The 26,966-nt window shown below is 43.7% G+C and overlaps 1 protein-coding gene and 1 long non-coding RNA gene across 6 annotated transcripts in view; one reads left to right on the forward strand and one right to left on the reverse strand.

The window, feature by feature from the left end:
- Window positions 1-26,966, forward strand: part of LOC138952783 (pyruvate carboxylase, mitochondrial-like) — a 479,047-nt gene that overhangs the window by 96,678 nt on the left and 355,403 nt on the right. For all 5 annotated transcript variants that reach the window (XM_070324522.1, XM_070324518.1, XM_070324521.1 and 2 more), the window contains exons 7-8: window positions 14,838-15,108; window positions 26,680-26,842. In XM_070324522.1, coding sequence (XP_070180623.1) covers window positions 14,838-15,108; window positions 26,680-26,842 — 434 coding nt within the window. The remainder of the gene's footprint in view (window positions 1-14,837; window positions 15,109-26,679; window positions 26,843-26,966) is intronic.
- Window positions 1-26,966, reverse strand: part of LOC138952804 (uncharacterized) — a 148,870-nt gene that overhangs the window by 7,436 nt on the left and 114,468 nt on the right. The window lies entirely within an intron of this gene.

Below are 26,966 nucleotides of genomic sequence, written 5' to 3' on the forward strand. Positions count from 1 at the left end.
TCGTCGGGTGGCAGTGGACATCATCGGGCCCATCTTGCCTGCGTCTGAGGACGGAAACAGATACATTTTGACCATGGTGGACTACGCTACTCGATACCCAGAGGCGATCCCTCTGAAATCGATTGAAGCCACGCGAGTAGCTGAGGCTCTGGTTACTATGTGGTCCCGGCTGGGAATTCCATCAGAGGTACTCACCGACAGAGGCACGCAGTTCACGGGAGGAGTGATGGCGGAGGCAGCACGACTGCTATCACTGGAGCAGCACTTCACCACTCCTTACCATGCTCAGTGCAACGGACTGGTGGAAAGGTTCAATGGCACCTTGAAGACCATGCTGAGGAAACTAGCTCAGGAGAAACCACGCACGTGGGACAGGTACATCCCAGCATTGCTTTTTGCATACCGCGAGGTTCCTCAGGAGAGCTTGGGTTTTTCCCCATTTGAGTTGTTGTACGGCAGACAGGTACGCGGTCCCATGGCTATCCTGCGTCAAGCTTGGACGGACGAAGAAGCTGACGAGGAGGTGCAGACGACAGCGACCTACATCGTAGAACTCAGGAACAGGATTGAAGAGACCTGCAAATTGGCTCAAGAGAACCTGGGAAGAGCAGCACAGCGTTACGCGCGAGGATTCGACCGCAAGGCACGGCCGCGCAGCTTCAAGATTGGAGAACGGGTGTTGCTACTTCTACCTGTCAAACACAACAAGCTACAACTGCAGTGGCAAGGACCTTTTGAGGTGACAGCGAAAGTGGGCCAGAACGACTACAGGATCATGATGCACGGGAAAGCACGCCTGTACCACGCCAACCTGCTGCGCGCCTACATAGAGAGGACAGCCTACGGGGAGAAGAACAAAGACCAGAAGAACAAAGACAAGAAGACAGAGAAGGTTGCAGTCATCAGGGGTGAAACGAGGGGTTGCTCGTTCTTGAGGACGACCTTTCTGTCTGGAAACAGACCATCAACCTCTGCAATATCTTCAGGTTGCAAGGTTGGCAAACGCCAGACTTATGCGCTGGGCGTTGATTCTCCAACCGTACCAATTCACGGTACGCGTCATTCCGGGCGCCAACAATGTTGGAGCTGACTTTCTCTCTCGGGCTGTAGAGGAGAACATGACTGTGAGCGAAACCGAGGTTTCGTCTTGAAGAGGGGAGGTGTGTCACGATCGGGTGACAGAGACCAAGAAAGCGTCACTCAGTGGAGTGCCTGTTCTGGGTCAATGTATGATAGAAAGCGCCTGTGCGTGATATTGGACACAGCAGAGTTTTTGCTGACAGTGCTCCCGAGCACGGATGTTTTGAAACGCACGAGCTTCACAGTGCAGGTTTCTGCTGTCATAGGGCTGACGGTTTTTTTCGCTGACAGCGCGCACGGGATTTTCAGGGATTGAGTTTCTCGTGTCTTTTTTCCTGCTTGGGGAGGCAAAACTGTGTATAGCTGGACTGGTTTGGTGACAAGGTCAGTCACGTGTATTTGGCTAGGTGGTCTGTCAGAGACTCAAGGACGACACACTTGACACCCAGCGGCAGAAGGGGAAGGACCTAACACACAGTTACCAGAGTATGATGGTTTTTCACCGAGTATCATATTCGGCACTCTAGGGGAACTTCCACAAGTTATTCCTTTCCTCTGCCACGTATTTTGCTGAGGACAAGTCGTCACATTTCCTTCGTCGGCGATGGCTTTCGCATAAGGATTCGACAAGGGGTTCTGGACGTTTTGGGTCACTGTTGACGAACAGAGACTGTTCCAGGGAGGAGGCGGACTTTGCTTCCATTGAGAGTTACAATCATAGGCTTTTGAGGTAATAAATCATTATTTAACGCTGTTGATGAGTCTGTGTTGTGGAATGAAATACTCTCTGTTGTTCTTTCCAGGTTAGCGCATAATTTACTCTCTGTGACGCTAAAATACTAATCTGTATATGGTTTTTGCAGATAGGGAGAGAAGGACGGAAAATGGCTGTTTTGTTGTTGTAAAAAGTCAGTTTTGTGCAGGCCCACGTGCTCGATGAGATATTTAAAGATGACATGTTTTAAGGTGGTGGGTGAGGGGTAGCTGACATGTTTAGTGCACCGATGCTTTCTGTTTGCAGCCTTCCTTCGTTCGTTCGTTTCGTTCGTTCGTTACGTTCCCGTAACATCGGCACGGCTGACTCTGGCGGGAACTGTTGAGGCTACGCTAACCAGGAGACCGGCTAACCAGGAGACCGGCTAACCAGCGGACCGGCTAACCAGCGAACCGGCTAACCAGCGGACCGGCTAACCAGCGAACCGACTAACCAGCATACCGGCTAAGCAGCAGCAGCAGAGATAAAGCTAAGTGCACCATGTCGTACGCACCCCGTTGACCACCGTTGTCTTTTCGTATCTATGATTTCATTGGAGTAGTGACAACGTGGGGTGTGGACACCTGCACGAACTAGAGCTTTTCGAACAGAACATTCTCATTTAACTATATTTACACGGGTTCAGCGTGTTCCTATAATTTTCTACATACTACTGGCATTTTGTCAGTGAACACTGGTTTTTTACGTGTTGAGAACGTAAAAGGAACATATTTTGAGTGAAGGCTCGAGGGAGGTGGAGAGTTTATACATAAACAGGCGTCTGAAACTTATACTTTTGTTGACTCTATTTAATTGTATGCCTGCGAGAGTGGATCGTGGTGTGGTTAGTTAATTAGTAGTAATTAACCGGTTCATAATCACCTTGAGTGATATATTGAAACGTGACAGAAAAAATGGGTGGTTCACATTCTGCAGATTGCAATGATGTAGCAAAACGAATCTGGATCTGGTGTAAAGACAGGAATATTTGGCTGACAGTAGCTCACATTCCTGGCAAGCTAAATACACAAGCTGATGCTCGGTCCAGAAAATTCAATGATAATTAATACAGAATGGATGCTGGACAGACAGATTTTCAAAAGAATCTGTGAGGTAGTTGGAAAACCTGAAATTGATCTTTTTGCATCAAGACTAAATCGCCAGTTGACAACTTTTGTATCTTGGCAGCCAGATCCAGAATCGTTTGCTGTGGATGCATTTAACCTTTGCCGGATGCCGCTTTTGACTACACACTCCCGACGATGCGGGTTTGTCTGAACCCATACATTTCAAAGAGGGTTTTTACCGTTTATTCCTCTAACGACGATGCGGGTTTGTCTGAACCCATACATTTGAAAGAGGGTTTTTTACCGTTTATTTCTCTAACGACGGGGTGGGTTCAGGGAAACCCACAGCGCTACTTCAGTGGGTGCATCGAGTTTCTCCCTTCACCGACTTCTTGCAGGGGAGGGAGAGGAGGAGGGAGAGGGGGAGGGAGAGACTGAGAGACTAAGAAAGAGAGAGAGAGAGAGAGAGAGAGAGAGACTAAGAAAGAGAGAGAGAGAGACTAAGAAAGAGAAACACTGACAGGGAGAGAGAGAGGGAGACTAAGAAAGAGAGAGAGAGAGAGACTAAGAAAGAGAGAGAGAGAGAGAGACTAAGAAAGAGAGAGAGAGAGACTAAGAAAGAGAGAGAGACTAAGAAAGAGAGAGAGAGAGAGAGAGAGTCTAAGAAAGAGAGTGAGAGACTAAGAAAGAGAGAGAGAGAGACTAAGAAAGAGAGAGAGGGAGACTAAGAAAGAGAGAGAGAGAGAGACTAAGAAAGAGAGAGAGACTAAAAAAGAGAGAGAGAGATAGACTAAGAAAGAGAGAGAGACTAAGAAAGAGAGAGAGAGAGACTAAGAAAGAGAGAGAGACTAAGAAAGAGAGAGAGAGAGAGACTAAGAAAGAGAGAGAGAGAGAGAGAGAGATACTAAGAAAGAGAGAGAGAGAGACTAAGAAAGATAGAGAGAGAGACAAATAAAGAGAGAGAGAGAGAGACAAATAAAGAGAGAGAGACTAAGAAAGAGAGAGAGAGACTAAGAAAGAGAGAGAGAGACTAAGAAAGAGAGAGAGAGACTAAGAAAGAGAGAGAGAGACTAAGAAAGAGAGAGAAAGAGACTAAGAAAGAGAGAGAGGGAGACTAAGAAAGAGAGAGAGACTAAGGAAGAGAGAGAGAGAGACAAAGATAGAGAGAGAGAGAGAGACTAAGAAAGAAAGAGAGAGAGAGACTAAGAAAGAGAGAGAGAGAGAGACTAAGAAAGAGAGAGAGAAAGACTAAGAAAGAGAGAGAGAGAGAGAGACTAAGAAAGAGAGAGACTAAAAAAGAGAGAGAGAGACTAAGAAAGAGAGAGAGAGAGAGACTAAGAAAGAGAGAGAGAGGGAGACTAAGAAAGAGAGAGAGAGACAAAAAAAGAGAGAGAGACTAAGAAAGAGAGAGAGAGAGACTAAGAAAGAGAGAGAGACTAAGAAAGAGAGAGAGAGAGAGAGAGAGTCTAAGAAAGAGAGTGAGAGACTAAGAAAGAGAGAGAGAGAGACTAAGAAAGAGAGAGAGGGAGACTAAGAAAGAGAGAGAGAGAGAGACTAAGAAAGAGAGAGAGACTAAAAAAGAGAGAGAGAGATAGACTAAGAAAGAGAGAGAGACTAAGAAAGAGAGAGAGAGAGACTAAGAAAGAGAGAGAGACTAAGAAAGAGAGAGAGAGAGACTAAGAAAGAGAGAGAGAGAGAGAGAGATACTAAGAAAGAGAGAGAGAGAGACTAAGAAAGATAGAGAGAGAGACAAATAAAGAGAGAGAGAGAGACAAATAAAGAGAGAGAGACTAAGAAAGAGAGAGAGAGACTAAGAAAGAGAGAGAGAGACTAAGAAAGAGAGAGAGAGAGACTAAGAAAGAGAGAGAAAGAGACTAAGAAAGAGAGAGAGGGAGACTAAGAAAGAGAGAGAGACTAAGAAAGAGAGAGAGAGAGACAAAGATAGAGAGAGAGAGAGAGACTAAGAAAGAGAGAGAGAGACTAAGAAAGAGAGAGAGAGAGAGACTAAGAAAGAGAGAGAGAAAGACTAAGAAAGAGAGAGAGAGAGAGACTAAGAAAGAGAGAGACTAAAAAAGAGAGAGAGAGACTAAGAAAGAGAGAGAGAGACTAAGAGAGAGAAAGAGAGACTAAGAAAGAGAGAGAGACTAAGAGAGAGAGAGAGAGACTAAGAAAGAGAGAGAGACTAAGAAAGAGAGAGAGAGAGAGAGACTAAGAAAGAGAGAGAGAGAGAGACTAAGAAAGAGAGAGAGAGAGACTAAAAAAGAGAGAGAGAGACTAAGAAAGAGAGAGAGAGAGAGACTAAGAGAGAGAAAGAGAGACTAAGAAAGAGAGAGAGACTAAGAGAGAGAGAGAGAGAGAGAGAGAGACTAAGAAAGAGAGAGAGAGACTAAGAGAGAGAGAGAGAGAAAGAGACTAAGAAAGAGAGAGAGAGAGACTAAGAAAGAGAGAGAGAGAGAGACCAAGAAAGAGAGAGAGAGAGACTAAGAAAGAGAGAGAGAGACTAAGAAAGAGAGAGAGACTAAGAAAGAGAGAGAGAGAGACTAAGAAAGAGAGAGAGAGAGACTAAGAAAGAGAGAGAGAGACCAAGAAAGAGAGAGAGAGAGAGAGACTAAGAAAGAGCTAGAGAGAGAGAGAGACTAAGAGAGAGAGAGAGACTAAGAAAGAGAGAGAGAGACCAAGAAAGAGAGAGAGAGAGACTAAAAAAGAGAGAGAGACTAAGAAAGAGAGAGAGAGAGAAACTAAGAAAGAGAGAGAGAAAGAGAGACTAAGAAAGAGAGAGAGACTAAGAGAGAGAGAGAGACTAAGAAAGAGAGAGAGAGAGAGACTAAGAAAGAGAGAGAGACTAAGAAAGAGAGAGAGACTAAAAAAGAGAGAGAGAGAGACTAAGAAAGAGAGAGAGAGACTAAGAAAGAGAGAGAGCGAGAGACTAAGAAAGAGAGAGAGAGAGACTAAGAGAGAGAGAGAGACTAAGAAAGAGAGAGAGACTAAGAAAGAGAGAGAGAGAGACTAAGAAAGAGAGACAGAGAGACTAAGAGAGAGAGACAGAGAGAGAGACTAAGAGAGAGAGACAGAGAGAGAGAGACAGAGAGAGAGACAGACAGAGAGAGAGACAGACAGAGAGAGAGGCAGACAGAGAGAGAGAGACAGAGAGAGAGACAGACAGAGAGAGAGACAGACAGAGAGAGAGACAGAGACAGACAGTCAGATAGACAGACAGTCAGATAGACAGACAGACGGAGCAACTGACAACAGACATACAGACAGAGAGATACGGACAGACAAACAGAGAGACAGACAGTCTCTTGGAGACAAACAGGCAGACAGACACTGTTCCGCCGCTTTGGTAATTATGGGTGTAGCAGAACCCGCGCCGTCGGCAGAGGGATAGTTACAATCACTACTACTCTTTAAAAGTATGGGTATGTGTGAACCCGCGCCATCGGTAGTGTTTATGTAAATTATCATAATCAATTAATTCTGATGTTTTGTCATGTACACACTAAAAATTTGCAGACAGAGAGCAAATTAGGTGTGTGAGAGATACTTAAAATTTCAAAACGATACCTTTAATGGTTCCAGAGTTACAATGATTTTAGTGTGTCTCTGGGTACAGGTGAACCCAGGAAGCACGGCAAAGGTTAAGATGAGTTGGACTAACTCAGGTTCTTTTATGCTTTTCCGCCATTCAGCCTGATTCAGAGCTAGGTCCTGATCAAACTGGAGAAGGACAACGCAGACACCACATCCTCTGCACAGCAAGCTTAAGTTGATGGCAGTGATGTTATCAGGGATGCAGTTGAAGCACAAGGAATTCATGGACAAGCTTGCAGCATCATCTGTGCATCATGGAGGGAAAGGACACACAGACAGTATTCCAGCTACGGTGTACTTGTCACGGTGGAAAGTTTTCTGTAAAGCAAGTTTTGGAATTTTTGACTGGGCTGTTTCGCCTTGGATTAGGCTACAGTGCTATTAACACAGCCAGGAGTGCTATTTCTGCTGTAGTACAAACAGATGGCAACAAGAAAATGGGAGAACACCCGTTGATATGTCGTTTTGTAAGAGGTGTGTTTCAGCTGAGAACACCATTGCCCCGCCAAAAGAACACTTGGGTCGTGGCTGTGCTACTGGATTTTTTCAGAAATAGTGAGGACAATAGCAAACTCTCCTTGAAAGAAATAACATTAAAATTGTGTGCTTTACTTTTGATTGTTTTGGCACAGAGAGTGCAGACAATTCATTTATTGAAACTATCATGTGTTCAGTTTTTAAATCAGGGATCTTGCAAGTTGCATGTTGTTAATAAACTCAAGCATAGTAGACCTGGTTATCACCAAGCGCCAATACACCTCCAAAAGTATGAGGAGGAAAAACAACTGTGTGTTGTAAGCTGTTTAAAAGAATACATTGCAAGGACTGCAGTGGTTCGTGGAGACTGTGACAAACTTATTTTGTGTTATGGACGGCCACATGAACCAGCATCGAAGGATTCGATAGCTCGTTGGATGAAAGAGGTTTTGGGGTCAGCTGGTGTCCAAGGGTTCACTGCTCATAGCTTTAGAAGTGCTTCCTCATCAGCTATGTTAAAAACTGGTGTATGTATTGATGACATATTAAAATCAACAGGCTGGTCGAATGCCAAAACTTTCCAGCGATTTTACAATCGACCAATAGTCGATGATTCGCAAAGAGCAGAAAGCCAAAAAGTTCAGAGTACCATGTGGAAATTCATGGGCAGGTCAAGTTGTAAGAACTACAAGTAGGCACTTCACTGAAGAAGACAATGGTAGACTGCTAGGAAAGCAGTAAGACTATTATTATCACTGTGGACAGGTTTCACAGTCTTCAGAGTCGGGTATGTCCCTGACTTTGATATTAAATAAAATGTTTCGTTTTGTTTAGTCGTGAATTTTCACTGGTCTGTGTCGAATGTCTTCGGAATTTACATATGAAAAATAAACTTTGATCGAATTTAAGTCAAGTTTGTATTCCCCACCAGCGAAAAAGGTAGGTCGGTCGTGAGAAATGAGACAGACACGATTTCCCTTTTTAGCCACATTGCAATAGACAAAGGCACCAGTACAAAAACACACAAAGAAATCCAGTGAAAAGTACATTAGAAACCAAAGAACAGAGATAGATGAACACACTTAGTAAAAAAAACCAATGAATGTGTTTATGTTTAGTCGATACAATCGCATGTAAAGTAAACGGTCTTTTTTCTAAATGTGTCTGTCTCCAAAACGTTAATTACAAATCTGTTCAGTTGGAATGGCTGTTAAAAGGTTTGGACGTAACATGCTTTTAATAAGTAGCAATTTCAATCAAATCACGACATGAAAGGGTTTTGAAAGGCTAACTACGGCTTATTCTACTTGCGCTTGGTCATTTTGTCACTCGGGCAAGGTGTCTGTCTCATTTTTTCTCACGACCGCCCTGCAGACAAATCGTCTGCTATAACCGCCATACACAGCAAATTGTCATGATGCAACCAATTTTACACTTCCTATCCGTTGTCAGGCAGATAATCAACTGGCTGACTAAAGAATTTTTCGGCATGTGTTTATTTCAGAGCACGTTATTTACTGTCTAGTAACTCGGGCAAGGTGTCTGTCTCATTTTTTCTCACGACCGCCCTGCAGACAAATCGTCTGCTATAACCGCCATACACAGCAAATTGTCATGATGCAACCAATTTTACACTTCCTATCCGTTGTCAGGCAGATGATCAACTGGCTGACTAAAGAATTTTTCGGCATGTGTTTATTTCAGAGCACGTTATTTACTGTCTAGTCACTCGGGCAAGGTGTCTGTCTCATTTTTTCTCACGACCGTCCTGAAGACAAATCGTCTGCTATGACCGCCATACTGGCACAGCAAATTGCCATGATGCGACCAATTTTATACTTCCTATCCATTGTCAGGCAGATGATCAACTGGCTGACTAAAGAATTTTTCGGCATGTGTTTATTTCAGAGCACGTTATTTACTGTCTGTCTCTGAAAACCTTGAATTCTCACGACCGCCCGGCACTATTGACGGTCATTTCTTACCAAATGTTAAGCAGATTCATTTGTAAAATAACAACATTCAGTGACTGTGTCTGATCAACGCCAGTGTTTTTTTTCAATCCTTGAATGCACTGCATTGTGAATGAAGTTGTGGTCAATGAGAGTTTTATAGACATCGCCGTACGTTTTTCAACACTTTGATGACGTCAGACAGCAGATTGAAAACGTTCCAACTTGGAAAGAGAGCCAGTCACGATCATATAATCGTAGGGAATCAATAGTTGCTTTGTTTATTAACTTTCAAGTGCTTTTAAAAGTTTGATTTTTGTCATTGTTATTGTTGCATATGTACGTGCGCGCGCGCCTGTCAGTGTGGAAGAGTGTAGGGTAAGTGTATCCAATTCCGACCGACTTCGGGGATACCTAAATCCGACCGATTTTCCAAGTCACTAATGATGAGGTTCACACGTCATCCCAACAGAAAGAATGCCATTCATACAAGGGCCATTCATGAACGGTTGATGACGCGACGTCACGAACCAATCGTTTCATCACGAGAGTTAATTGCGTCATCTGCACCGCGGCGCGAAATGTGCCTTCGCCATACGTTTCTTGCAAAGGGTGAGATAATTTGATGAACAGAGTTGTGTTTCTTTTACATGGATGTTAATAAGTGTTTTTGGAAGAATAATGTTATGGTTCTGACTAAATCTCATTGTACTTTTTAATCGAAAAGGGGAAAATCTTATCGGTCGTGATTAGATACCCAGTTTTTGAGAGAGTATTTAAATCCGACAACAACGCAGATAATACAAAACGCTGCACAAAATCCCAGTAAAACCATTCATTGTTTACATTTTGGCTGCCTTAATGGCGGGGTAAAAACGGTCATACACGTAAAATTCCACTCGTGCAAAAAACACGAGTGTACGTGGGAGTTTCAGCCCACGAACGCAGAAGAAGAAGAAGAAGTTTACATTTATGACTTGAAAAAAGCATATGAACAAGGAAACACATCAGATGATGTATTATCTAGCTGTGTGTGTGTGTGTGTGTGTGCGTGCGGCTGAGCGTTGCGCGCACGTGTTCGTTTGTGTGTGTGTGTGTGTGTGTGCGTGCATGCGTGCGTGCGTGTGTGTGTGTGTGTAAGCGTGCGCGCGAGCGTTGTGCGCACGTGTTCGTTTGTGTTAGCGTATGTGTGTGTGTGTGTGTGTGTGTGTGTGTGTGTGTGTGTGTGTGTGTGAGTGTTGATGCGTGAGTGTTGATGCGTGCGTACTTGCATGTGTGCGTGCGAGAGGGGTTGGGTTTTCTTATGTGTGCAGAGTAGTTGTTGTAGAATATGCAAGACATTAAGGTTCAGTCTGTAGTGGATATACTGGGACAGCATCCATGTACTATGCCACAGTTCAGTCTGTAGTGGATATACTGGGACTGTGTCCAGGTACTATGCCAGAGTTCAGTCAGTAGTGGATATACTAGGACTGCGTGAAGGTACTCTGCCACAGTCTTTGATGACGTCATTTCCGTTTTTGTGATAGTTGAGGCGGACCTGTTAAGTAATCTTTGATTAAGTCGGGACTTTGATATTGCATTTGAGCCAGGTAGCTTGAAAATAAGTGAATTAGTTCGCTCATTAAAATTGTCATCAAAAACGAATATTTCATTACAGATTCAAACACTACTGCATTGTACTTCTTATCTTCTCCTGATTTAAAATATATATATACATATGTTATGTTTACTTTAAAAACGCGTTCAGAATTAAAGAAAACAGGTTGAGTATGCTTCGCGGAGATGAGTGTGATCCGTGACGGTTTTCGGGTATGGTTAGCCGAGACTATCTGAATTTAGTCTCGCCGATCGGACTGTTTTTTTTTTTAGTTTATCCTTCAATTTGATGCCTATAGATTGACTACATGTTTTTATATCGCTTTACGCGACTTGTTTTACATTTCGTCAAGTTATGAAATGTATTATAAAATTTGGTACATAACATTCTAAAAATTGCAAATAACAATAACACTTTTGATTACAGATTCAAAAGTTATTGCATTGTATCCTTTGGCTTTCCTGGATCCCAATGTATAAACAGATATGTCATGCTTAGTGTGAAAATCTGCTCAAATGAGAAAAATCGCCCGTTTTGTTCATATGCTTCGCGGAGGCAACCCGTCTCGGTCTTCTGGTTTCGGCTAGCCAAATCTCACTAGCATTGTTAATGACTCGTCCCTGATTCCAATGTTGATCTTTTAGTTTCAAACCAACTTAATGTTTTATTATCGCTTCACATGACTTGTTCTGTATATACTGTTCAAAAAAAGAAACGCATAGTTGCTACTTGCCAAATTTGTTTTATTTTTCGAAAAAATTAACAGAAAATCCAATATTTAGATTATTTGTTTGAAATTTGGTATGGACACAGTTGAATGCACACACAGTTCATTTGCATCTTCAAATCAATCAGTCAATCAATACGATTGGGTGCCGAGGCTGTCAAGTCAGTAGGGGGTGTGACTGCCTTGAGCAGCAACAACTGCCCGGCACCTTCTGGGCATGGACTGGATCAGATGCCGGATATCTTGCTGTGGGATGGTGTCCCACTCCTCCTGAAGTGCCTGCAATAGATCGCGGTGATTTGCCGGCGCTTCTTCTCGCCTGCGCACACGTCTGTCCAATTCATCCCAGAGGTGTTCTATCGGGTTCATGTCTGGCGACATGGATGGCCAGGGAAGCACCTGGACATGGTGGTCGGTGAGGAACTGGGTGGTGAGTCGTGCTGTGTGCGGGCGAGCGTTGTCTTGCTGGAATATGGCATCCTGGTCAGCCAGAAGAGGAAGGGCGTGTGGGCGCAGAATTTCCTCCACGTATCGCTGGGCAGTTATGCGCCCTTGGACGTGCACCAGGGTGCTCCTTCCAGCGGTATTGATCGCCCCCCACACCATGACGCCTCCACCACCATGAACGGGTGCCTCATCCACACAGTTGGGCGCGTAACGTTCGTTTACTCTCCGGTAGACCCTCCTCCGACCATCATGTCACTGGAGCAGGAAGTAGGACTCGTCGCTGAACCACACGTGTCTCCAGTGATTCCGGACGGTCCAGCGAAGGTGCTGGTTGCCCCACTGCACTCGGTTCTGGCGATGGCGGCGGGTGAGGACAGCTCCTCTGTGAGGTCTGCGAGCTCTCAAACCAGCTTCATGCAAGCGGTTCCGCACGGTCTGGTCCGATAATCGGTGTGGCCCGGGGAGAGCCTGGACAGAAGATGAGGCCGACAGGAAACGATTCCGGAGGTGGCGGAGCCGTATGAAGCGGTCGTGAGCAGCAGTTGTCGCCCTTGGTCTTCCCGCTCGTGGCAAGTCAGCAACGGAGCCAGTGGCTTGAAACCTGACCCACAGTCTACTGATGGTGCTCTGGGACACGTGGAAGTGCCTGGCGATTGCACTTTGACTTTGGCCTGCTTGTAAACGACCCAATGCAATTTGGCGGTCTTCTCTGCTCAATTGGGCCATCTTTCGTCGCTGAATTGTCGTCTGATTTCTTTGTGGCGAACAATCCGCTTTTATGGGTTTTGGAAGACATGGTGAGAGCTCAATATTCCCCGAGTTTCACGAGATTACACTGAAGCATGACGAGTGGTCATGCCAAATGAGCAATTTTGACATTGTAGCCACTGATAACGCATGCGTCACGTGCAGAGCTCACTTGTGGCAATGGACGAAAGGTCGACGACCAGATAAACATTTTCTGCAGTTAGGTGGATATCCTTGTAGCCATATAACTAAATTAACCAAATATTACAAGCTATGCGTTTCTTTTTTTGAACAGTATATTTTTTTTCGCTGTCATGATGTCACCATTTAGAGGGTAGGGTTACATTTTCAGGTATTTATTCCCCAAGAATATGCAAAAAAAATTCCAAACTCGTTTTTTTCTATTGGTCAATGATTCTACTTTTTTTTTTAAAGTGAGAAATGGAGTGCAATTAACATTGTTACTTTTGAAGGTATGCTCATGATGTGCATCACAGCGAAATAGCAGTTCAGAAGAACGGAATTCCAATAATTAGTCCTTATTTGCTGCTTTTTTCACTGAGCTCGGAAATGATATTTTGCTTGCATTGTTATTGCTTAATTTATTAAAGCCTCTGGACAATATTCTTTGAATAAATCGTTACCCAATTCTGTTTACGTCTATCCCTTTGTTTGATAGAGTACTGTAACAAGCTATCACATTATGTCGACAAGAATGCGTCTCCATACAAGTTTTTGTCTTGATTCCATCCAGGAGGATGTAAGGCTTCAATAAAAACACTATTTCAAAGATCTCTGTCAAGATTGATTTTGTTGAAAAAAAAGGAAGTCTGTGATTGAAGATTGTGAAACCTGCCTGTGGCGAAAGTCTTCATAACTGAAACAATGCATAGATAATGCACTGAAACATGTTTTTGAATAATCAAAGATGCATAGATAATGCACTTAAAACCCAGGCATAGATAATGCACTGGAAAATGTTGAAAATAAAAGAGGCATAATGCACTAAACACAAAGTTGACGGTGTGGTCTTAGGGATTTTGATGTGAAAGTGAGAACATGAGGTATGACTATGAGAAACGTTTGAAAAAACATACTTTGAAGTCTCACATTTCCTGTAGTTTCGGCTAAACTACGTGAAATGGAATTAGTAACTTAAACGAGTACTGACCTTGGGAAGACGAAGTTTGAGTGGAATTCCATGAATGTAGTTTACCGGAACGGAAGGATATGTGCCCTTCCCTAGCCTAAGTTACCCGCCCAAGAATATATGAAAATGTTTTTCCAAACCTGTTAAATTTCAGATCATCAGTTGTTAATTCTTTTTTACAACAAACTAGATGATCTGTGTGTTAAAATATGGCTCTTCCGGACATGCGCTCTCTCACATATCCTTCCGTTCCGGTAAACTACATTCATGGAATTCCACTCAAACTTCGTCTTCCCAAGGTCAGTACTCGTTTAAGTTACTAATTGTGTGTGTGATATTTTTCTTCAAACTTTTTCACTTTTCTTCTTTGTTTCACTTGTTTATTCTCGGAGCCGATTTCGCCAAATACTGTACTTTCGTTTGCCTGGTTGTTTTGATTGATTGACACGATCTGATTATATTTTTTTCGACGGCGGCTAATATAGTGACGTGGCCTATACGTGGCTCGTCCCAATTTTTTTGTTAAAAGTCGGGGGTGCGGCTTATAAAACGGTGCATCTTGTAATTCGTCAAATACGGTACCTGTTTGAGCGAGACTGTTATATTAAGATCTGGGACATGTTGCCTCTGTGTGCAGGTGGCAGTGCAGGTGGCATGGTGTACCTGTTTGAGCGAGACTGTTATAATTAGATCTGGGACATGTTACCTTTGTGTGCAGGTGACAATGCAGGTGGCGTGGTGTACCTGTTGAGACTGTTATAATTAGATCTGGGACATGTTACCTCTGTGTGCAGGTGATGATGCGGTTGGTGTGGTGTACCTATTTGAGCGAGTGTTATTAGATCTGGGAATTGTTACCTCTGTGTGCAGGTTTTTTCTTTTCTTTATTTGGTGTTTAACGTCGTTTTCAACCACGAAGGTTATATCGCGACGGGGAGATGGGATAGAGCCACTTGTCAATTGTTTCTTGTTCACAAAACCACTAATCAAAAATTTGCTTCAGGGGCTTGCAACGTAGTACAAAATTGTATTACCTTACTGGGAGAATGCAAGTTTCCAGTACAAAGGACTTAACATTTCTTACATACTGCTTGACTAAAATCTTTACAAACATTGACTATATTCTATACAAGAAACACTTAGCAAGGGTAAAAAGAGAAACAGAATTCGTTAGTCGCCTCTTACAACATGCTGGGGAGCATCGGGTAAATTCTTCCCCTTAACCCGCGGGGGGTCTGTGTGCAGGTGACAGTGCAGGTGGCGTGGTGCACCTGTTTGAGCGGGACTGCTCGGTGCAGCGGCGCCATCAGAAAGTGGTAGAGATAGCACCGGCCCCTCAACTGGATGCAGATGTCCGCACCAAAATGGCCAATGACGCTGTGCGACTGGCCAAGTTTGTGGGATATGAGAATGCAGGCACGGTGGAGTTTCTGCTGGACAAATCTGGACAGTACTACTTCATTGAGGTCAACGCCAGACTGCAGGTGGAACATACCGTCACAGAACAAGTAACGGGGTAAGATGGGCTTACTTACAGTCTGCTGCGCTTGTTGGCTTTTTGACTCACCTGAGCAGTCGGTGAGTCTCAGGGATGTTGCCACAAATTCATACCTATAGGACAAATGTCCTGAGCTCTTCGGCATCAATAGGACATTTGACTGCTTTCACACATTTTTGAGTCACTTGAGAAAAAGTGACTCTATGTAATCGGTCAGTGTTAGTCTGTCCGGCCGGCCGTCCGTAGACACCACCTTAACGTTGGACTTTTCTCGGAAACTATCAAAGCGATCGGGCTCATATTTTGTTTAGTCGTGACCTCCAATGACCTCTACACTTTAACGATGGTTTCGTTGACCTTTGACCTTTTTCAAGGTCACAGGTCAGCGTCAAAGGAAAAATTAGACATTTTATATCTTTGACAAAGTTCATCGGATGTGATTGAAACTTTGTAGGATTATTCTTTACATCAAAGTATTTACATCTGTAGCCTTTTACGAACGTTATCAGAAAAACAAGGGAGATAACTAGCCTTTTCTGTTCGGCAACACACAACTTAACGTTGGGCTTTTCTCGGAAACTATAAAAGTGACCGGGCTCAAATTTTATGTGAACGTGACTCATTGTGTTGTGAATAGCAATTTCTTCCTGTCCATCTGATGCCTCATATAATATTCAGAACTGCGAAAGTGACTCGATCGAGCGTTTGCTCTTCTTGTAATAGGACATTATAATTTTGTGCAAAACACAAAATTATGATCACACACACACATACATATCAATATATGCACCAACATTGTGTGCATATATTGTTTTATTACTTTTGTTTCAAACAGGACACACACAAAAAAGAAACAAACAAACTAAAAAGCAACCAAAAACTTACTTTGATTGGCACACAAACTGCATGATTGGCACACAAACTGCATGATTTCCTGACAGAGCTTTTTCTTGACATATTCGACAAAAGTTTACCTATATAGATGGTCTCTTTGCTGTCAAATTCTAACCAACTAGTACTAAACAGGGTCAGCCATGAATAGTTAACCTTATTAAAAGACCGTCTGTGCGAATGTCCTGTTGTACTGACACGTACATCTTCAAGTCACGAAACTTTACTTTCTGTGGTTGTGGAGGTTTCAGCGGCGACACTGTCAGTGGCGCTGTCATTTTCCGGAATTATGCTAACGCTAGCCATGTTTTCCCATGTTCTTCTTGGCCCTAATGTAGCACACGATGCCGTTGAAACGCCAAACGTGTTCAGCTTTTTTGTTTGTTTGGCAGGCTTTAGCTTTTTTCCGTGGCATAATTCAGTGCCGTGCGCTTCAACTCTAACTGAAAGCAAATTAAAGCATACGCAAGCCTTGGTCAGTTGGAGTTGTCTACCGTACTCCTAACTTTAGTGCTCTAGACGGATGTACGCAAACAGCTCATACCGCAAACGGTTCGTAAAATGCAAGATCTGCACTGCATAACTTCAGTGCACCTGTACGCGAGAGCGCTTGGTCACTTTTTGAAGCTCATTATCATGAAAGGAAAATTATCAAATAACGCGCTGTCCGAAGGAATGGAGTTCTTATCGGACAATGACCGCGCTCAGTTGAAAACGATAGGACATCTGACCGCCATGCGGCTGAGTGAATCGGACATTTGAGCCTTTTAATCGGTCTATGTCCGATGTCCGACGCCTAACGACATCCCTGAGTCTTAGTTTTGAGCAGTGTCTGTCCGTATGGACGTCCTTCGGGACAGCCGTCCAGCCGTGCACAAAAACTTAACGTTGATGTTATCTCGGATGATATTCAAGCTAGACCTTTGAATCTTTGCACACTTCTAGGGTTTGATAACTTCCCGACTTGACCCCCAGTTTGATTGACCCTCGTCAAATGTTTGGGTCACAGTGGGGTCATGTTGGATTCATAAAAACTTAACGTCCACGTTATCTCAGGCGTTTTTGAAGCTAAGAGCTTTGAAACTTTGTACATTTCTAGGGTTTAATGATCTGCCGACATGACCCTAGTTAAATGGTTGAACCTCGTCAAATTTTGGGGTCACAGCGGGGTCATGTTTATAAAAACTTGAAGTTGAAACTTGAAGTTTGTATCTGAGCCTGTGACAAAAGGTCGTTCGGTATACCCTTGTGCATTTGCAAAGAAAATACAAAAATTTCACAAAAGCTTTACTATTTTTGTGTTCGTTTGTTGTTTTGAATATACCCATGAGAGATACAATATGACATGTTGATGTCTGTGAATCTGGATGTTATTTAAAAAAAAAAAAAAGTATAAATATATTCTCTTTGTTTCCCTCCTGAGAACATGTCCGGTGTGTTCACCTACTTTGTTGATAAAAAAAAAGAATCCAAAATCATAGGCACTAATTTTTAGCAAGTAACCACACAACTGAGGTTTGAAAAATACACCTCAGTCAACTTTATGGTTAAGCTGTTGTAAATTCGGATGATTTTGACCCAAAAGAATCAGTCAGTCGGTTGTGACTCGCGTATGTCCCACTGATGTGTTTCCCATTTATCTTTTTTACATTTAGTCAAGTTTTGACTAAATGTTTTAACGTAGAGGGGGGAATCGAGACGAGGGTCGTGGTGTATGTGCATGTGTGTGTGTATGTGTGTGTGTCTGTCTGTGTGTGTGTGTGTGTGTAGAGCGATTCAGACTAAACTACTGGACCGATCTTTATGAAATTTGACATGAGAGTTCCTGGGTATGATATCCTCAGACGTTTTTTTCATTTTTTTGATAAATTTCTTTGATGACGTCATATTCGGCTTTTCGTGAAAGTTGAGGCGGCACTGTCACGCCCTCATTTTTCAACCAAACTGGTTGAAATTTTGGTCGGGTAATGTTCGACGAAGCCCGGACTTCGGTATTGCATTTCAGCGTGGTGGCTTAAAAATTAATTAATGACTTTTGGTCATTAAAAATCTGAAAATTGTAAAAAAAAATAATTTTTTTATAAAACGATCCAAATTTACGTCTCCATCATTTGCTGATTCCAAAAACATATAAATATGTTATGTTCGGATTAAAAACAAGCTCTGAAAATTAAATATATAAAAATTATTATCAAAATTAAATTTTCCAAATCAATTTAGAAACACTTTCATCTTATTCCTTGTCGGTTCCTGATTCCAAAAACATATAGATATGATATGTTTGGATTAAAAACACGCTCAGAAAGTTAAAACGAAGAGAGGTACAGAAAAGCGTGCTATCCTTCCCAGCGCAACTATATACTACCCCGCTCTTCTTGTCAATTTCACTGCCTATGCCGTGAGCGGTGGACTACGAGTATACGGTCTTGCTGCGTTGCATTGCGTTCAGTTTCATTCTGTGAGTTCGACAGCAACTTGACTAAATGTTGTATTTTCGCCTTACGCGACTTGTTTGTTTTCACCTGATCGCTTCCTGGACAAGTTTAAACATGTTTTCCTTTATAAACAACAGTAATAACGATAAAACTATATACTGCATATTGGAAAGTTTGAACATCACCGGTATTTTGAAAAAATGTGTGCCGTGGCTGATAGTTTGTCCGAACGTCACGACCAAAGATTCACTGATTTTTCCACTACACAATGCGTACCTGGTCCGATCTTAGCTTATGCATAAACCGGAACATGCCGGATGTAAGGAGAGCCTCGCTTTCAGTTCCAAAAATGGCCACACGAACACGTGAAGGTAAGAGACTGTAGTATGTCCGTTCGATTCTAGTTTGTTAACATAACACCACAACCGACAGAATCGTCACAACCAACTACTGCTTTGACTATTAAGGGGAGACAGGGTAGGCAAACATTTTTTTCTTTTCTTTTTGAAACAGTTTGCTGCTTGTTTGATTTTTGCAAGCAGAATAACTTAATCAAGGGAAACCATTTTAAATTTTGAGTGAAAAGCAAATTTTTTGGGTTTTATTCACCAAAAACTGAGAAAAACATCATAAAATGTGCTTATTTTTAAAATGTTGCAGTTTGTGAACCAGTGCATGTTTTGATCCAATTTGTCTTCTTTGCAGCGATATGTGTGTGTTTAATAATTCTGTGTATCGAAAAGCATTTCTAAGCAATATATTATTTTAATTTAGCATTTTCAGTTACCGGTTCAGTTCTGATAAGAAAATATACATGAGATCCTAACTGTCAGACTCATAAAAACCCAACCAATGTGTCATGAAGTGGATTTTAGTGTGAATAAAGGAGTTACTTTTACGTATACGTGTTCTGCCCTATCTAATTACCCTGACTCTTCACTCTTCACACTAAAACACTCCAAACACAAAGATCCGTTTATAACTGTGTTGCACTGCGTTAAAGGCACAGTAAGCCTCCCGTAAACCATCAAAGATACTGTCAGGCTTTTACACACAGTACAAACACCCTTCCATTTGAACGCTCACCAAACGGGAACATCCTAGGTGCCCTCCGTAAAGAGCGAGCAATTTTCAAAGAAATTTTTTTGGCATGGTTTATCTTACCCCTGAGCCATCGTGAACCCGTGTGATCATGCAAGTTTCCCTTTTTCACAATGTAGTCGTCAGTTAGTAATTTGAATGCCACTCGCTGTGAGCTTATCTGCAATAGCACGTTATTAAGTACCTCTGACTATGCACGAAACAAACTGCTGTGGTTCACAAGAACTCTAGCGATGGCTTTTGACTGTTCAGAGGAACTGGCGATAGGTATAAACCGTCGTCTGCTACGACACCTTGCGTGACCCTGCTTCCGGGCTTTTCTTTTTTCAAACTTTCAAAACTTCGAATTGTACTGATCTTGTCTTGATGAAAAAATAATTCTTTTATGATTAAATCACATATTCTTACTCCAACTCACATATAATCATTAACTTCCGTTTGATGCTTAGACATTGAAGTACAGACCCTGGTAACAGGGGTAGGTAACTCCCAAAACAAAACCTTGAAGTCAAGGCCCTGGTAGTTAGCTCCCCTCACCGGCAGCCCGCGCATGCGCGGTACATACCGCAGGTATAGTCATTCCCTACTTCAACACGCTTGTGTTCAGACGTGTTCGTACTTCTTCTAGGCTTTTCAGCCTTTGGCCTCCTGTGAGGAAGGCCATTCATGACCCTTGGTACATCTTGCTAAGCTGTTGGTAAGATCTTTCTTGTTTACAACTTTTGTTTATTGTAACTGTTCATTGGTGAAAATGTCTCTCTCCGTTTTCACGGAGTTCGTTTTGTTTTCACAATGGCGGACAAGAGCAGTTGCTCACTCAGACAAGTTCTGTCCTTTCTCCGCCGAGCAGTTCGTATTGTTGTTTAAGCTTAAGTCTAGTGACTTATCTGTAACAGATTCTTCTTGTTCATAGCTTGTGCCGCCATTTGCATTTTGGTAAATTGTGTTGTAAACTTCAAGGTGTCTCCGTCTTCACGGAGTTGTGGTTTTCAACATGGCGGACAAGAGCTGTAGCGCTGCCAGGCAGGTGACATTCGTTTTCCTGCTGAGCAGTTCGTCTATCTTTTTATGCTTAAGCGGAAGTGAATTATCTGTAAGAGATCTTCTTTTAGCTAGGCTAATTAGAAATCACACTCTAATTAAGGATTCTCTTGCTTTTTAACTGGTAGGGAAGTTTTTGACCAGGTTAGCATAGAATCGTTACGGGTCGTTTTCGACCCTTTATTGTGTTATCGCCTACTTTGTCTCCTGTTTGGAAGGTCAAAGAAGTCTTGGCATCTCTTTCCTTGGTTTCGAGCTTCAAGAACAGATGCAGGAGATGTTGACCTTTGAAGAGGGGTGGCTTGTTCCGCCTTTGCGGCGTTTCCACCAGGAGTCGGCGACTCTGCCTCGATGTTGAGGATTCGGCCGTCAGCTACCGCGTACCGTGACCTCTGCTGATTGACTTTCCCTCAACCGTCAGGTTCTGCCGACGAGGTACGTGTTTTGGGAAGTTCGCTGCTTACCGCACCCTCAGAAAGTGTAGTTCGCCTCGACGGTTACCCTACCTGTCTCGTTGGGCTTGGTGTGACCGGCTCTTCGTGTATAGGATCGTCGGCCTTGGCATCCGTTCACGCGGGTGCATCGGCAAGGGGGTTTCCGGCCACGTCTGGTTCGCCTTCGGGCGTTCCGGTTAATAGTGGCACTTTCCGTTCGCTGTCATCAACTTCTGGCGGCAACCCTGTCGGGTTTCCGGTTGTTGGTGGCAACGGCAATCCGTTCCTCACTTCCACTTCCGCTTGTTCGGTTCGGATGGTGGGGGACTTAACGTGTCGGCTTCCGGGCATAGCACTTCAGTGTTTCCGGTTGTTCACACATCGGGATTGCCGGCTACCTCCGGTTCCGCTTCGCCGGTTCCGGGGTATGGTAGCATCCATTCCTTACCGGTTCCTCACAGTGCGGCTGCACGAGATTCCAGTACTGGGGGACCATCATTTCCGGCGCGGGTCAATGATGGTTCCGGGAATGTTCAGTCTATGCCGGACGACTTTGTCGTTGATGGTGTGGATGACGACGAAGATCGGGACGACTCTTCAGTGGTCGAGTCTACCTTTCGAGTCGAGGAGAGACTTCTTCGGCCATTGGTTTTGGCCGCTGAAGTTACTTCTAGATATTTTGCAGAAGGGGTGACAGCTACTTCTCATCTTGCGGCTCCACCACCTTCCGCATTTGGCACAATGGGGTGCCGGCTACCTCCGGTTCCGCTTCGTCGGTTTCAGGTTGCGGTAGCGTTCATTCTTTACGGGTTCCGCACAGTGTGGCTGCACGGGGTTCCGGTACTTGGGGACAATCGTTTCCGGCTTCGGCCAATGATGGTTCCGGGAATGATGACTCTTTGCCAGTAGACTTCCGATGTCAACCCTTCGGGTTTCATGTCGTTGGTGGCAGCGGTACCCTGTCTCTCACTTCCGATTTCGCTTCGGCTGTTCCGGCGAGTGAAGGATCGTACGCATTAGCATCAGCTCGCACCACCACGGTGTTGCGGGTGCTTCTGCACTGGGGTTTCCGGCTATTTCTGGTTCGTCTTCCGACGTTCCAGGTGATCGTAGCACTTTTTCTTTCCTGTCCGCAACTTCCGACGTCAACCCTTCAGGGTTCTAGTTCGTTGGGGGCAGTGATGCCCTGTATCTTACTTCCGGTTCCGCTTCGGCTGTCTCGGATGGTGAGGGTCTGTACGTGATGGCATCTATGAATACGGCTTGCTTCGGTCTCCGCGTCTGACTTTCGGTCTTTCAGCGATGAACAAACGTGTTCTGGTTTTTCGGCCAAACTCATGGTGACTCTTGATTTGGCGGCGAAATTAACTTCCAGATTTTTCCTGAGGACACTTCGTCTTTGGAGCCTTTTGGCAGGTTGGCTTCCCGGTTTCCGGTTATGCCGACCAGTCTTTCTTTGATTTCTGTTTTGGCTTTTGATACGCAGTCAATTGCCTACAAGCAGACTGACCTACGGGCACTACGGCTTTCAGCCATTTTGTTCATGTCACACCAGGCTTCGCCCATCGTGATTTCTGCACTTTCGGTTGCTGACGTACAACCAGAATCGCGGCTTCCTCGTACTATCTCCATCTGCTTATGCATGGACTGGAGAGGATAACTTGTGGTCAGTTGGACTTTTCGATTTCCGTTTCGCCGATCACACCGACCATCTCTTTTTATCAGGAAACAATTTTTGTCGTTTCCTGCTGCTACTCAGGATTACTACGAATCTGATCAGCATTCTACTTAGGTTAGAAAGCAGATGACAGACTCTCAAATTCAAGTAGCGAGAAGGTCATTCACGACAGCTGTCGGCCTTTGGGTTCACACATTTTTGTCCTCTCAAGGAGTTCGTTCGGACTTTCTTTTAACTTCTTCCGTCTTGGCAAGAAGTATTTAAAGTCAGTTTGAGGGCAACAGGACTGCCGGTTTACGGCACTCTTGTCTAACATACTCGGCGGGTAACGACGGTCCAGTTCATAGCCATGATCATTCATTGGCTTTTTCTGTCACAGCCCATGAGGATTATGAGTCCTTGTCTTTGTTAGACTTTGACTCCTAACGCAGAAAGCAGTACTGCGTCATACGCTCGGTCATGCTCAAAGCAGGTCATGCACCAGCAGTAGCCTACTTTTGGCTAACCGATTGGATCAGGCTGGGTTCACAGCCTCGGTTCATAGGAGGGTGAGTGTCCCTTATTGTTTAAGGAACTTCAGGAACGCTTATGCTCTATCATGAGCTTTTTTCCCACCGATGAGGACTTTGATATCTTTTACTCAGGTATCACTCGTTTATCGGGAGGAGATCGGTCACGCCTTTCTAGAGCTGACGTCTATCTCCTAGGCCTTGCGGGCTTCACGCCTTCCCGAGGTTTCACATACTTTGGCATTATGTTTTAATGGTCACCTAGAGAGTTCGTCCTAATCAGTTCTGAGTGGACAGCCTTAGGCACTGATCGTTCCATGTTTGGCACTACAGCAAGCACGCACTATGACGCTTGCTTCCATCCTTGATCGATTAAATTTCATAGCTACTTGCTAGTGAAAATTAAGTTAAGACCTAGCTTTTCCGCTTTTGCTTGAGCCGCATTGGTTTGTTGATGAGCAAATCTCAGTTCATCTTTTGATGAGAGGTTGCATACTCGCCGAAACTGCAAATGATTTCCTTTGTTTTCGGCTTTAAGACGTTTCTTTTGACTCTTCTTTGTAAGGAGTCTAGAAAATGCCAGATGTTTTTTTTCGACATTTGGTCATGCCTCTATCCATTGAACAAGGGACAAGGTTCTTGCCTCTGGTTCATTACGAACAATTAGCGTCTACCTCATGGGACTATGGTGCTGTGGTTTACTCATTGCCATAATCTTTTAGTGCCTCTTTTTAGGGTTCTTTTGGTTAAGAGTCATAGAATTATTGAGAGATGCAAGCCTTCCTTTTTGTTATTGTAACCGTGTGCCGAAACACTACGATCACCTCGGGAAGCGAAGTGCAATCAAACAGGATTGAAAATGTTAGGGCTAATTTCTTAGCCCTACAAAAACTGTTATGCAAACCCGAAGGTTTCCATGAACATACAGACAATCGGAAACCACCAGATCCCATCACAAACAGAACTCTACAATCCACAGGTGTTGACGTTTAAAGGCCAACAACTCGGGTGCAGAGTCTGCCGTGAAAGGAGCAGAAGCCTCCCCTGTCACAATCGCCCCTGTTTGAAATGAACTTCGTCCCGTAGTTCCGAACCGGGGGACCACTGTCCATCCCAAGTTCGCAGAATGGGAACAGCAGGAAAATGTTCAGTGGTCATATTATGCCATTACCTGAACATATCATGCCGAGTCCCATCCCTGCTCGCAAGCGCCAGATGTAACCGTGTGCCGAAACACTACGATCACCTCGGGAAGCGAAGTGCAATCAAACAGGATTGAAAATGTTAGGGCTAATTTCTTAGCCCTATAAAAACTGTTATGCAAACCCGAAGGTTTCCATGAACATACAGACAATCGGAAACCACCAGACCCCATCACAAACAGAACTCTACAATCCACAGGTGTTGACGTTTAAAGGCCAACAACTCGGGTGCAGAGTCTGCCGTGAAAGGAGCGGTAGCCTCCCCTGTCACATTATAAAGAAGGCTCTCATACTATTTTTGAGTCACTTGAGAAAAAGTGACTCTATGTAATCGGTCAGTGTTAGTCTGTCCGGCCGGCCGGCCGTCCGTAGACACCACCTTAACGTTGGACTTTTCTCGGAAACTATCAAAGCGATCGGGCTCATATTTTGTTTAGTCGTGACCTCCAATGACCTCTACACTTTAACGATGGTTTCTTTGACCTTTGACCTTTTTCAAGGTCACAGGTCAGCGTCAAAGGAAAAATTAGACATTTTATATCTTTGACAAAGTTCATCGGATGTGATTGAAACTTTGTAGGATTATTCTTTACATCAAAGTATTTACATCTGTAGCCTTTGTTGACCTATGACCTTTTTCAAGGTCACAGGTCAGCGTCAAAGGAAAAATTAGACATTTTATATCTTTGACAAAGTTCATCGGATGTGATTGAAACTTTGTAGGATTATTCTTTACATCAAAGTATTTACATCTGTAGCCTTTTACGAACGTTATCAGAAAAACAAGGGAGATAACTAGCCTTTTCTGTTCGGCAACACACAACTTAACGTTGGGCTTTTCTTGGAAACTATAAAAGTGACCGGGCTCAAATTTTATGTGAACGTGACTCATTGTGTTGTGAATAGCAATTTCTTCCTGTCCATCTGATGCCTCATATAATATTCAGAACTGCGAAAGTGACTCGATCGAGCGTTTGCTCTTCTTGTTTTTTGTTGGTGCTCACTTGATCCCCGTGAAGGGGCAGCGAATTACATGCTTTTTCGGGTCTCGCGCAAGATATTGAGTATTTGAACATACTCGTCTTGCATGGCTCCTTTTGGAGTTCCAGACCAGAATTTTAGGTTCTTTCGTTTTAAACGGATAGAAGCAAATTATTGCAAAACAGCGCTGACTAGATGAGCCTCCACACTCATTGAACAAACTTATGAGTGTGGCAGTCAAATGGGGGGGGGGGGGGGGGGGGAGCGTTCAGTCCTCCCTCTGCGTTCTCGTAGAACTCATGGGGCCAGAGCTTGGGCCGCTTATTTGGCGGTTCTGCGACCGGGCAGACTCTCGAACGGCTTCAGAGCGGTGTTTTGGACGTTTTTAAGACGTCTTTCTCAAACTACTTTCTGTGGGTTAATTCTCTAGTACCCGCCGGGATGGTAGTAGTTGCTTACCAGTCATGGTTGAAGCAGGCCGGATTCTTACCAGAAATAATTGAGTTTCCCGCCACCTTATGTAGCAATCTGCTATATATGTGAGTTGGAGTAAGAATATGTGATTTAATCGAAAATTTCAACAATAAATTTTCATTTAATTGATATACTTACCCAACTCACATAGTAAATTCCCTCCCAACCTACCCCGCAATCGTTATTAATGGTTGAATGTGGTGTTTCATTGGGAACGACTATACCGGCGGTATGTACCGCGCATGCGCGGGCAGCCGGTGAGGGGAGGTAACTACCAGGGCCTTGACTTCAAGGTTTTGTTTTGTTTTGGGAGTTACCTCCCCCTGTTACCAGGGTCTGTACTTCAATGTCTAAGCATCAAACGGAAGTTAATGCTATATATATGTGAGTTGGGTAAGTATATTAATTAAATGAAAATTTATTGTTGAAATTTTCGATTTAAGAATGTTTGTGTAATAAGCTGTCAATTTATTATTTAGAGTTTAAAAGTTAGATCTAGCGCCAAAACGCACCACGGTCCGATTGTCTCTGACACAATCCGCAAAATTAATTCTTTGAAAATTGCTTGCTCTTTACGTAGGGCACCTAGGATGTTTCTGTTTGGTGAGCGTTCAAATGGAAAGGTGTTTATACTGTGTGTAAAAGCCTGACAGTATCTGTGATGGTTTACGGGAGGCTTACTGTGCCTTTAATCATCTTGTCTTGGCTTTGCTTCACTTGTCCTACCAAAAAATTAAATTCAAGAACATTCTCTCCCTGCTACTATAAAATGCTGGAGGTTTTGACTGTCGCGGTGTTTGTTTTGTGTATGCATGCTATACCTTTTTCTTTTTTGTCTTGCAGAGTGGACCTTGTCCAGTCTCAGATCAGAATCACAGAGGGCAGGACCCTGGAGGAGCTGGACCTGACTCAAGACAAGATCCACCTCAACGGCTGTGCCATCCAGTGTCGTATGACCACCGAGGATCCAGCACGTAACTTCCAGCCTGACACTGGACGTATTGAGGTGACGCCAGTCTTTCTATATAGTCCTTAGCTTTGTGTGTGTGCATGTGTGTGTGTGTGTAACGCGGAGGAGTGTGCGTCATTGAATTCCATATAGTTTGTGTGTAATCTTTGTTGTGCGTAAA

This window comes from Littorina saxatilis, linkage group LG17 (genome assembly GCF_037325665.1).
Source record: "Littorina saxatilis isolate snail1 linkage group LG17, US_GU_Lsax_2.0, whole genome shotgun sequence".
In the NCBI taxonomy this organism is placed as follows: domain Eukaryota; kingdom Metazoa; phylum Mollusca; class Gastropoda; order Littorinimorpha; family Littorinidae; genus Littorina; species Littorina saxatilis.